The 13,865-nt window shown below is 37.2% G+C and overlaps 1 protein-coding gene across 1 annotated transcript in view; it reads right to left on the minus strand.

Annotated features, from left to right (window-relative positions):
- Positions 1-13,865, minus strand: part of OBSCN (obscurin, cytoskeletal calmodulin and titin-interacting RhoGEF) — a gene marked incomplete at its 5' end in the record, with an annotated part of 248,074 nt that overhangs the window by 43,006 nt on the left and 191,203 nt on the right. Inside the window, 4 exons of the mRNA XM_081970681.1 lie at positions 708-876; positions 1,892-2,004; positions 3,883-4,019; positions 4,655-4,766. Of these exons, the coding sequence (XP_081826807.1) occupies positions 708-876; positions 1,892-2,004; positions 3,883-4,019; positions 4,655-4,766 (531 nt within the window). The remainder of the gene's footprint in view (positions 1-707; positions 877-1,891; positions 2,005-3,882; positions 4,020-4,654; positions 4,767-13,865) is intronic.

Genomic DNA, 13,865 nt, shown 5'->3' on the forward strand with positions numbered 1-13,865 from the left:
CTTTGAAAAGCTTTCCAAAGAAAACTGAGAATGAGAATCTACATAGACCTTCAATGAAAGAGCTAGAGAAAAAAAGAGAAAAAATGCAAAGAACTGCAAATAGAAAGAGAATGACTGTAAGGGACGCTGGAGGTCTTCTAGTCTAAACCCTTGCCCAGCCAGGAAGATCTATCCTAGCCCAGACAAATGGCATCCTCCTCCTGAAAATCTCCTGTGATGCAGCACTCACTGCTTTTCCATTGATTAACTGTTGTCACTGTCAGGACACTGCTCTATAGTTCTAGATAGTGTCTTTCTTTGATAAATGTCATCCGTTTCTTTTTGTCCACTTTTTGAGCTTTGGATCCTCCTCTTCTCTATGACAGCCCCTCAAATATTGTCACCTCCCCCCCCCCGACCCTTCTTTTCTTTAGATTAGACATACTTAGTTCCCCCAACCATTCATTGTACAATTTTGTCTGCAGAGGAAAAGAAGGAAGAAAAGGGAGGAAGGAAAGAAGGGAGGGAGCAAGAAAGGAAGGAAGGAAGGTAGAAGGGAGGGAGGGAGGGGAGGGAGAGAGGAAGGAAGGAGGGAGGGGGAGGAAAGGAAGGAAGCAGGAAGGGAGGGAGGGAGGAAACAAGGGAGGAAGGGAAAGAAGGAGAGAGGGAGAGGAAGGAAGGAATTAAATGTAAGAATAAACGAGAAGAAAACCGCCAAGTCAACCTACCTTCCTGCACCACCAGTTCTGCTTTGCAGACCACCTCCCCTCCAGCATTTTTAGCCATGCAAGCGTAGACCCCTCCATCTTCGGCCCGAGCGTTGTAGAGGGTCAGAGAGTAGCTAGTCCCTTCGTTGGACTGGTAGATCCTTTCACTGTCCAGCAACAAGGAAATTCCCTAGAAGGAAGGGAGGTAAGCAGGCAACATAAGGCAGGTAGCAGCACTTTCAGGCCTTGGCTTGGACTTCAGCCAGGGGCAGCACCACCTAAGCCAGGGGTGTCCAAACTTGGGAACTTTAAGACTTGTGGACTTCAACTCCCAGAATTCCCCAGCCGGCTGGCTGGGGAATTCTGGGAGTTGAAGTCCACAAGTCTTAAAGTTCCCAAGTTTGGACACCCCTGGCCTAAGCTGTTGGTTTAAGAATATATCTCTGGGGAGGGTTTGCACCACGGCAGAAGAAGGACTTAGGACATGATATTTATGAACAGAGGTTGTCCTTGACTTACAACAGTTCGCTTAGTGGATTTTCGAAGTTGCAACGGCACTAAAAAAAAGTGACTCAGGACTGTTTTTCACATTTATGACCATTGGAGCAGTTAATGACGGTTGCAGCATTCCAGTGAAGGAGGTCACGTGATCCCCTTTTGCGACCTTCCCGCAAGGAAAGTCAATGGGGAAGCCAGATTCTACTTAATAACCATGTTATTAGCTTTACAGTGGATTCGCTCAACAAATGTGGCAAGAAAGCAGGTAAAATATGGGGACAAAATTCATTTAACAACTGTCTCACTTGGCAACAGAAATGTTGGGCTCAATTGTGGGTCATAAGTTGAGGACTACCTGCATTATGATATTAGTGACGGTTGCAGTGCCCCAGGGTCATACGATCACCTTTTGCAGCTTTCTGACAAGGAACGTCAATGGGAGAAGCCAGAATCCCTTGACAAACTCTGTGACTAACTTAACAACTGCAATGATTCGCTTAACAAGGGTGGCAAGAAAAGTTATAAAATGAAGCAAAATTCGCTTAACAACTGCCCCCAACAGAAATTTGGGGCTTAATGGTGGCCATAAGTTGAAACTACCTGTAATTATTTTTTTTTCTAAATCCACACAACATAAAAAGCACAAATGGGTCTGTAGCCATTTCTTTTTTTATTCCCACCCAAGTTTGGGGTTGTCTTTGACATACCTTAAACCATCCGACAACTGGTTGAGGATTGCCTTCAATGATGGCCTGGAACTTGGCCATTTCCCCAGATCGAACCTGGACATCTTCAAGGGGCACCTGCATGTATGGTGGACCTAATAAAAGAAAAATAAGTGAAGTGCAGTTGGACAGTGTCAGAATATTCATGAACTGGAATAGGACATGGTAACAAGGTCAGCCATTGTACAGGCAAGGCAACTGGATCAGCCAATGGGAACTATTTGGTGACTGACAGCCAGGATAGACGGCTCAGAGCCTGGGCGTGGCTTACCTATATAGCTCTGAGTCTGTGCAAGAGAACTAAACTGGTCTACTCTGAGCTCTGAACTGAAACAATCTCTCCTTTCTATCACGTTGGAAGAATCTGCTGTTGGTGTTGTACATTTACTCATGTGTTGTTATGTATATGAAGAAGTTAATGAATCCTGTTGAATCAGTTATCTCTGTGTGCCTTCTGGATGTGATTTCTATTGCAAACTCTGACAGACAGACCTAGAGGAGGTTATTTTCTTGCAGACATTTCATGACCTAACTATGCAACATCATTAGTGTTAGACAGGAATGTGGTTTGCTCTCAGTGGTTTAAGCAGGACTATTCTTTTCAGGAGAAAGGAAAAAGCAATCAGAGCCATGATAAAACTTGAACCATGAGCTGGTTAAACAATGTTTGGGTTCTGGGCAGTGGTGGGTTCCAGATCCCATTGCAACCGGTACGGCCGGTGTCCTCCACATGAAAGCGCATGGCGTGCGCATGCGCCGTACCTTCCAGCTACGCCTTGGCAAGCCTCCATGACCCGCCAGCTGCTTGGAGGAGCGTTGTGCAGGTGCTGTACAGCATGGACAGGTAAGGACCTCGGGTGGGCGGATGGGCCCTCCAGAGCACCATACCAGAATGGTACCCCGTGCTCCAGGCAGACTCTAGTATGCCCGTACCCAGCCGTACAGTCTGCAACCCATCACTGGTTCTGGGGTCCCCTTCTTATACCTATATCTGTGGGGTCCTTGGTGCTCTTGAGCTTGGTGGCTTGTTTGCAGAAGGGAGTGGGGTTTGTAGAAAGGAAGAGGAGGAGGAGAGGAGGAGAAGGACCACAAAATCTGTGGGATCCTTGGTGCACCGTTTCATGTCCCAAGGGCGATTTTTGAAGAGGCAACTGGACTTTCTTGTTTTTCTGTGAAGAAGTATCGCTTTTCATCCAAGAAGCTTCTTCAGCTCTGACTGGATGGTGTGGAACGGAAGGATTTATATTCCTTGCAGACAGCTCGTCATTTGCGTCCTTTCAGAGAGACGCTGAGGCCACCTGGAGGTTTGTTTGTATCCTCAGGGTCACCTGAGTGATGCAAATGGGTGTGGGGCATTGTTTAACCAGCTCATGGCTCAAGTTCTTGGAGCTGCTGAAAGGACTTATATTGTAGATTGGAGATCATGAAGTTGTATCCCCGCCCTCTCCCTCTGTTGAGACAGGGCTGTTCAAAGAGGAAAGGGAGGAGGGGGTGTCGTTCAAGCTCTCTGAGTTTGATTGTTTTGTTGCAGGCATGTCAAGACCCAAATATGTAACATTATCAGTGCTAGATGGAAGAAGGGTTTGCTCTCACTATAATAGACTAGCAGCCAGCATTAAAAGCATGGTATTGATTCGGCTGCCTCCGTATCTGCCACAAAGGTGACTTGTCTCATGACATCATTGCACAGATGCTGCTTTGTGTCTTTCATTGTGTGCTTGATTCAAAAAGGCAGCGTGACCCACCCTCACCCCTTCCCTTCGCAGATGCTAATGGGGATTCAAACCAGGTAGCCCTATAATCTTGAAAATCTGAATATCTAGAGACACTCATCAACCTAGCCCTGAAGCTTCACTTTATTTTGGTCCATAGAGAGTTGTAGGATACAGACTAATGGAGTTGAAAGGGACCCTGGAGGTCATCTAGCCCAACCCCTCACCTTGAGGCCACATCAACAGATAAGACTCCCTTACTTGTGACACTCTTTTCTCCTTTTTTATCGACATAGATCCTCTCCGCGATGCCCTCGGCGGCTTCCCCGGGTAAATCCAAAATGTCCTCTGCTCTTTCATTCCTGAACCACGGCACTTCCACCATCATTTCGAGGACCCTGGACAATCGAAACCAAGAAGCAGAATTATGGCCAGGAATGAGGAGACAGAAAATGGAGCCCAAAATTTCCATCGCTAAGCGAAAGAGTTGTTAAGTGAGTTTTATCCCCATTTTATGAACTTTATCGACACAGTTGTTAAATGAATCACTGCAGCTGTTAAGTGAGTTACAAGGTTGTTAAGCGAATCTCGCTTCCACACTGACTTTGCTTGTCAGAAGGTCGCAAAAGGGGATCATATGATCCCAGGGACTCTGCAACCGTCACAAATATGAGTCAGTTGCCAAGTGTCTTAATTTTGAATGCATGACTATGGGGATGCCGTAACAGTCGTAAGTGTGAAAAATGGTCACAAATCAGTTTTTCAGTGCTGTTGTAACTTTGAACAGTCGCTAAATGAATTGTTGTACCTGTAGTAAGTGACTCTGAGCAGCTTACCAATTATAATTACTTATTTCTCCTTCTTGACATCTTTTAAACACAATTTATCTATGAAGGCACACACTTTAAAATTAATTCTTGAGTGCAATGTTCAAAAACTGTCATCATTCCCGTTTTTCAATGTTGTTGTAACTTCAAATGGCCACTAAATGAACGGTTATAAATTGAGATTTAAAGAAATTCAACAAACGTACTTGGCAGAGGGAACGGTGCGTTCACACATGCTTTCATCTCTGGGAATGATGTCTGCTTCTCTGGACAATGTGTCGCTTTCTCTGGTTTTGCCAGCAGGTCCCTGCAGTTCAGCTAGTCGCAAAAATGGAAATATTTAGATTAGTTGTTGCTAGAAATAGAGTGTTTTGCTGGCTACTATTTCAATCCTACGGAAAAACTACTGCAGTTTTTAAACTGAATGCTGCTAATGATCTGTCCTCCATGTTATTTTATTCTCCACTTTTTAAAAAAAAATCAGGGTTCTCTCTTACTTCGGTTATAAATTCTACGTTATTTGCACTTTTATTTCTTTGTAATTGCTTTGCTGCTTGCTGATCACAGAGTATATTTGCTGATAGATTAAACTAGTGCTGTAAATCAAATGTATCTTTTAAAAAAAGGATTTAAAATACTATAAAATAAATTAGAAGCACATTTAAGTTTGGTCTAGATACCTGGGGTAGATACCTGGAGACAGGGAGTTCTAGTCCTGCCTTAATCATGAAAGCCAGCTGGATGACTTTGAACCAATCATCAGGAGATGGTGCGTTCTAGCCTTGCCTTAGTCATGAAAGTTCACCTCACAAGGTCATTGTGATTCAAAAAACAGGAGAAGGAAGGAGTATAAAGTATGTTCGCCACCTTGAGTTATTTATAAACATAATAAAGGTGGGATACAAATAAATAATGAGAGGGTGGCAGGGAGAGAGGAAGGAAGGAAATATATTTTTTGCCGTTCTCCATTTGACAAGAAATATTGTGTATATCATATGCTGTTTAGCTATAACCATCACCATGTAAAGAAACAATGCCCATCGTTGATCTATCCACCATAATCAATTGCATGTGGGGGCGGAAAGCTGTGCCCTCTGCCCCCAAAAATGACAGACGTAACAGTGGAACAAAGGAACAATAAATGAAGTGCTCTGTAGCCTTCAGTGTGTGATGGTGTCAAAGAATCTGACTTCTGTGTGGTTGTCTGAGAAGATGGAGAAGAATATGTCCTCTATCACTACAAGGAGGAGGAGGAGCTGATGTCGCAACGACATGATGTGAGATCTTGGAGCTCCAAGATTGCAGTAGATACTTTTGCCGCTGGACGGTCCTTTTGGACCTAAACCATCCCGAAGAGACGGTGACAGGGAAGAGTACATCCTGCTGATGTACTTTTTTTTTTTTTTGTACCTATGGATTAAAATCTTTTTCCTTATTTTTATAATGCTGGATTGGATGGTTGTTGTTGTTGTTGTTTGCTCCATTTAAGAATTTTGTTTTCTTTAAGCCTGGAATATAAAGAAGATATAAAAGGAATTGAAAGAGGGCTGTAATAACAGAGGGAAAGGAAGTAAATCTGCCACTTGGAGGCTTGGAAAGCTTGGAAATATTGTCTATTCTTTTTTCTCTTGGATCATTTGATTTTGCATTTCAAGGTTCCTCAGCTTGTTTACAGAGAGTGATAGTGAGAAGAGCATGGGCTGTTTATACAGGTGTTTTTTGGGAGCTTCATTGGCAACTGGAGTGGAGTGAAAACAAAGCCTTGTCTTAAAAGATTATAAATGAACTTGCTTTAAATTTAAGAAAAAGTTTGGAATGCCAGAGTGGCAGTGTTTACAAGTTGGAAGAATGGTGCAACATGAAAAAGAAACCTTAACATTGCAAAAGATTATGTTTGAAATTCAAAAATTATTAGAAGTAACAGAGAGAATTGAGAAGTGATTGGAGAACATAGATCCTAGAACAGTAAAATTTGATAGAAAAATTGAGAATGTTCATCAAATCAAGAAAGTGGAAGGAAAAAATAAACAAAGAGACAATAAAATTGTTGATACTGACAGTGAACTGAGTGTGGTTGGAAATGGAAAGAGTGGAATATGGAAAGGGGAGATAGATGGACTGGAGCTCTATCCCAGATCTCAAAGTATAGAAGAAGAAAAGAGAGAAGAATTGATGGAACTAAGGAGAAAAAATTTGTCAGAAGCATTAGTGATAACCAAAGATAAGCTGATCGAAGAAGCAGATGGAGGCCTTCGAGCTTATACAAGCTATGCAATAAGCAATAAGTTGCGAAGAGAAGTCCATACAAAACTTACTAAGGAAATAACCAAAATACTAATGCCACAAATGGCAAAAGACATAAGACTGCACTATTACTGGAAAGACACAGGTTGATGTAATGAAAGATTATAATAAAAAATTAAGTCAAATTTAGTTACATTTAGAGCATTACGTATAAAATGAAGTGATAATGGATATAGTTAAAGAATTGATTGATAATGATAATAATGTATATATATATATATTGGTTTGATAAGAGGAAATTTGATATAAATTGCAAATGGTGACTACGAAAGGAGGTTTAGAAACTCTGTTATTAAAAATAACGATTTTTTATATAGAACATGTTGTAAAGATGTAATGTTACTAGATGATATTGGGAAGAGCTAATGGAATGCCATTATGTGGTCTTGCTTTAAATCTGGAATATTTTATATAAAAGGACGTAAAAACAATTATAGTCAAATGAAGGTTGAGGTATGATGATAGTAATATATATAAATATACTTGATTTAAAATATATGATTTGATATGAATTGTAGGTGATGACTGTGGAAAGGATGCACGGAAGTTTTTGTAACCAATCGACACACTTTCTACAATTTGTAATGGAAGATGGTTTTGTGGCTTTTGTGTGTGTGTGTGTGTTTTGTCTGTTTGTGTTTATTCAAAAATTTTAAAAAATTCTTTATAAAAAAAAGAAAAGAAACTGTTCTGCAAGATGATCTCAATTTGAAAGGGACTTTTAGTGTCAGACCAACTCCAGATGTGTATCTTATTGGAATCTTATGTGTCTCTTTTTTGGGAATGCAAAAGGTTCCTTGCACAGGATTGACTAAGAGTTTGTGATGATTGCAATTAAGATAAGTTGCATTCCAACAACAAACACAAAGATGCCAACCTCCACAGTGTGTCCTCTGAAGCATTTTTATTTTTTATTTTTGAAGGACTCTGCAGACAGAATACGGTGTGGCTGTGATATGTGGTGGACATTAAACAAGGCACAGCTTCAAATGTGGCCTGGGGCAGTGCTGGGTTCCGGATCCCGTTGCAACCGGTATGGTGCAATGGGGCCCGGCATCCACCACATGAATGCGCACAGGGAATGAGTACTTACCACCTGTGACGCTCTGTGACACCTCCGCAACACTCCAGCTGCTTGGCGGAGCATCACGCAGGCACTGTACGCTCCATGCGCGGAAGCCCCAAAGAGTTCAAATACAGGTAAGGACGGCAGGCGGGTGGGTGGGCCCTCTGGAGCACCGTACTCGAATGGTCCTTGCAGGCCATGGTACACCCATACCGGGGCATACCAGTCGTAACCCACCAATCTTTTTTGGAGATTTTGGTCTAGTTCAGGCTAGAAAGGAGAGAGCCTGAGTTCAAATCCTGCCTTAGGCATAAAAGCCGGCTGGGTGACTTTGAACCAATCAACAGGAGATTGGAAATTTTAGTCCTGCATTAGGCCCGAAAGCCAGCTTGGGTCAGTCACCAGGTGATGGTGAATTCTTGTCTGGCCTTAGACATGAAAGTCAGATGGGTGACTTTGAGTCAATCCCCAGGGGACAAGGAGTTCCAGTTCCACTTTATGAACAAAAGACAGATGGGTCACTTTGGGCCAATCACTCTTAGCCCAGCCCATTTCACAGGGTTGTTGTTCTGGGAAAAATAGGAGGAGGAAGGGGTGTTGTTGGAAATGTTTGCCGCCTTGAGTTATTTGTTTTAAAAAAATAATACAGGCAGGATATTATAAATCATCCCATCACCTCAAATTGAATAACTAAATGTACAATTATGTTTGAACTTGGTTCTGACTTTTTAACATTTCGAATTTCAGACTCTGCACCCTGCCATCACTCTGCTAAACAACTAACACTGTCAAACTATTTAGTAAGGCTACATTACTATTCTTCTTCTCACTTTTCCTATTATCTGTCTCCTTTTCTACTTATGACTATAACTTTGTTACTTGTATCTTATTTTATATTGTTTAATTTAGTTTCCTAGTATGATTTATGCTTCTTGCTTATTTAGTATCCTATGACTATCAATAAGTGTTGTATCTTATGATTCGTGTTGAATGTATTTTTATGATGACTATGATCATGATTTATTACATAGCTTTTATGTACACTGAGAGCTTCTGCACCGTAGACAAATTCCATGCGTGTCCAATCATACTTGGCCAATAAATAATTCTATTCTATTCTAATCTATTCTAATCTCGCCACAAAGTAAAAAAAAATATCCATTGGGAAAATAGCTGATTTATAAGAGAACATTTATGGAATTTTCTACACAGAGCTGTCACCACATTGGATGACCTACAAGTAGTCCTCAACCTATGACCACAATTGAGCCTAAAATTTCCATTACTAAGCAAGACAGTTGAGTTTTGCCCCATTTTATGATATTTCTTGCCATAATCGTTAAGTGATTCACCACAGTTGTTAAATTAGTCACCTGATTTGTTAACTGACTCAGGTTTCCCTGTTGACCTTACTTGTCAGACGGTCACAAAAGGGATCACATCACATGACCACAGGACACTGCAACCGTCATAAATACGAGACAGTTGACAAACATAGAATTTTGATCACATGACCCTGGGGATGATGCAATGGTTTTAAGTGTGAAAAACGATCAAGTCACTTTTTTCAGTATTGCTGTAACTCCCAATGGTCATTAAATGAACTGTTATAAGTAGAGGACCTCCTACTTTCCCTAATGGCTTTTGACATATTCCTTACTTGTAATACCCTGCTATCTATCTATCTATCTATCTATCTATCTATCTATCTATCTATCTATCATCTATCTATCTATCTATCTATCTATCTATCTATCTATCTATCTATCTGTCTATCATCTATCTATCTATCTATCTATTATCTATCTATCTATCTATCTATCATCTATCTATCATCTATCTATCTATCATCTATCTATCTATCTATCTATCTATCCTATTCTATCTATCCATCCATATCTATCTATCTATCTATCTATCTATCTATCTATCTATCTATCATCTATCTATCTATCTATCTATCTATCTATCTATCTATCTATCTGTCTATCATCTATCTATCTATCTATCTATTATCTATCTATCTATCTATCTATCATCTATCTATCATCTATCTATCTATCATCTATCTATCTATCTATCTATCTATCCTATTCTATCTATCCATCCATATCTATCTATCTATCTATCTATCTATCTATCTATCTATCTATCTATCATCTATCTATCTATCTATCTATCTATCTATCTATCTATCTATCTGTCTATCATCTATCTATCTATCTATCTATTATCTATCTATCTATCTATCTATCTATCTATCATCTATCTATCATCTATCTATCTATCTATCATCTATCTCTATCATCTATCTATCTATCTATCTATCTATCATCTATCTATCTATCATCTATCTATCTATCTATCATCTATCTCTATCATCTATCTATCTATCTATCTATCTATCATCTATCTATCTATCATCTATCTATCTATCTATCTATCTATCTATCATCTATCTATCTATCTATCTATCTATCTATCTATCTGTCTATCATCTATCTATCTATCTATCTATCTATCTATCTATTATCTATCTATCTATCTATCTATCATCTATCTATCATCTATCTATCTATCTATCATCTATCTCTATCATCTATCTATCTATCTATCTATCTATCTATCTATCATCTATCTATCTATCATCTATCTATCTATCTATCTATCTATCTATCTATCTATCTATCTGTCTATCATCTATCTATCTATCTATCTATTATCTATCTATCTATCTATCAATCATCTATCTATCTATCATCTATCTATCTATTATCTATCATCTATCTATCTATCTATCTATTTATCTATCTATCTATCTATCTATCATCTATCTATCTATCTATCTATCTATCATCTATCTATCTATCTATCTATCTATCTATCTATCTATTATCTATCTATCTATCTATCAATCATCTATCTATCTATCATCTATCTATCTATTATCTATCATCTATCTATCTATCTATCTATCTATCTATCTATCATCTATCTATCTATCTATCTATCTATCTATCTATCATCTATCTATCTATCTATCTATTATCTATCTATCTATCTATCTATCTATCTATCTATCTATCTATCTATTATCTATCTATCTATCAATCATCTATCTATCTATCATCTATCTATCTATTATCTATCATCTATCTATCTATCTATCTATCTATTTATCTATCTATCATCTATCTATCTATCTATCTATCTATCTGTCTATCATCTATCTATCTATCTATCTATTATCTATCTATCTATCTATCTATCTATCTATCTATTATCTATCTATCTATCAATCATCTATCTATCTATTATCTATCATCTATCTATCTATCTATCTATCTATCTATCTATCATCTATCTATCTATCTATCTATCTATCTATCTATCTATCATCTATCTATCTATCTATCTATCTATCTATCTATCTGTCTATCATCTATCTATCTATCTATCTATCTATTATCTATCTATCTATCTATCTATCTATCATCTATCTATCTATTATCTATCTATCATCTATCTATCTATCTATCTATCTATCTATCATCTATCTATCTATCTATCTATCTATCTATCTATCTATCTGTCTATCATCTATCTATCTATCTATCTATTATCTATCTATCTATCTATCTATCTATCTATCTATCTATTATCTATCTATCTATCAATCATCTATCTATCTATCATCTATCTATCTATTATCTATCATCTATCTATCTATCTATCTATCTATCTATCTATCATCTATCTATCTATCTATCTATCTATCTATCTATCTATCATCTATCTATCTATCTATCTATCTATCTATCTGTCTATCATCTATCTATCTATCTATCTATCTATTATCTATCTATCTATCTATCTATCTATCATCTATCTATCTATCTATCTATCTATCATCTATCTATCTATCTATCTATCTATCTATCTATCAATCATCTATCTATCTATCATCTATCTATCTATTATCTATCATCTATCTATCTATCTATCTATCTATCTATCTATCTATCATCTATCTATCTATCTATCTATCTATCTATCTATCATCTATCTATCTATCTATCTATTATCTATCTATCTATCTATCTATCTATCTATCTATCTATCTATTATCTATCTATCTATCAATCATCTATCTATCTATCATCTATCTATCTATTATCTATCATCTATCTATCTATCTATCTATCTATCTATTTATCTATCTATCATCTATCTATCTATCTATCTATCTATCTATCTATCTATCTGTCTATCATCTATCTATCTATCTATCTATTATCTATCTATCTATCTATCTATCTATCTATCTATCTATCTATCTATCTATTATCTATCTATCTATCAATCATCTATCTATCTATCATCTATCTATCTATTATCTATCATCTATCTATCTATCTATCTATCTATCTATCTATCATCTATCTATCTATCTATCTATCTATCTATCTATCTATCATCTATCTATCTATCTATCTATCTATCTATCTATCTGTCTATCATCTATCTATCTATCTATCTATCTATTATCTATCTATCTATCTATCTATCTATCATCTATCTATCTATTATCTATCTATCATCTATCTATCTATCTATCTATCTATCTATTATCTATCTATCTATCAATCATCTATCTATCTATCATCTATCTATCTATTATCTATCATCTATCTATCTATCTATCTATTTATCTATCTATCATCTATCTATCTATCTATCTATCTATCTATCATCTATCTATCTATCATCTATCTATCTATCATCTATCTATCTATTATCTATCTATCATCTATCTATCTATCTATCTATCTATCTATCTATCTATCTATCATCTATCTATCTATCTATCTATTATCTATCTATCTATCTATCTATATATCTATCTATCATCTATCTATCTATCATCTATCTATCTATTATCTATCTATCATCTAACTATCTATCTATCTATCTATCATCTATCTATCTATCTATCTATCTATCTATCTATCTATCTATCTATCTATCTATCATCTATCTATCATCTATCTATCTATTATCTATCTATCATCTATCTATTTATCTATCTATCATCTATCTATCTATCATCTATCTATCTATCTATCTATCTATCTATCTATCTATCTATCTATCTATCGCTTGTTAATTAATTAATTAATTAATTAACTGACTTGTTTTTTAGCAATTGGATGGTTCACTTAATGAATGCATTAACTTGAGAATGACCATGATCAATAGTGTAGATAGTCCTTGCTTAATGACCAGTCACTTAGCAGCCATTCTGCATTACGACCCACGTCCCCAGAGTGACTTACCACCCAAATTGGAAATTCACACAAGCTACACACACACACACACACACACACACACACTGTAGTCACCCAATTGTGTTTTTGTGCACTTGGCAATCGGTTCACTTTTATGACAGTTTGCAGCATCTTGCAATCACATGACTGTGATTTTTAGCTGTTTTTCCCAGTTTCTGATTTTTACTTCTGACTTCTGGCAAACCCCCCCCCCCCGCCCCCCATCCCAGTGGATATGCTGCACTCATTTAATGACCACTGCATTTACTTAATGTCTGTGGTGTTGGTTTAACAACTGCTACAAAAAAGGTTGGGTTGTAAAATGAAAGAGAGGCCAGGCAGTTTACCCACTTAAGTATCGCTATGATTTATGACTATAATTCCAGGTTAAATTTTGGTCATAAGTCAAGGACTACCAGTATAGATCAATTTCTATAAATTTTGTACATTTTATACAGCTCAGTGGCAAAACCCTCTTTGCAATCTGACTTATTTTCATTTATTTATTTCTCCAGCAAAAGCCTGAAGTAAAATAATTTTTGTTGCTTAAGGTCAAGGAGTGTATTTGGACACAGCCAGGATAATAAGCAATGTTGTACACCATAATTTCCAGTAATTTTGGATATCAATTGCATGGCTGAAAATTGTAACAATGGCCAGTTTTGGAAATTGGCTTGAATGACCCTCTCAAGTGGAAGAAACTAGTCCTCAACTTACAAC

The sequence above is a fragment of the Natrix helvetica genome (assembly GCF_964273705.1).
Source record: "Natrix helvetica genome assembly, chromosome: Z".
In the NCBI taxonomy this organism is placed as follows: domain Eukaryota; kingdom Metazoa; phylum Chordata; class Lepidosauria; order Squamata; family Natricidae; genus Natrix; species Natrix helvetica.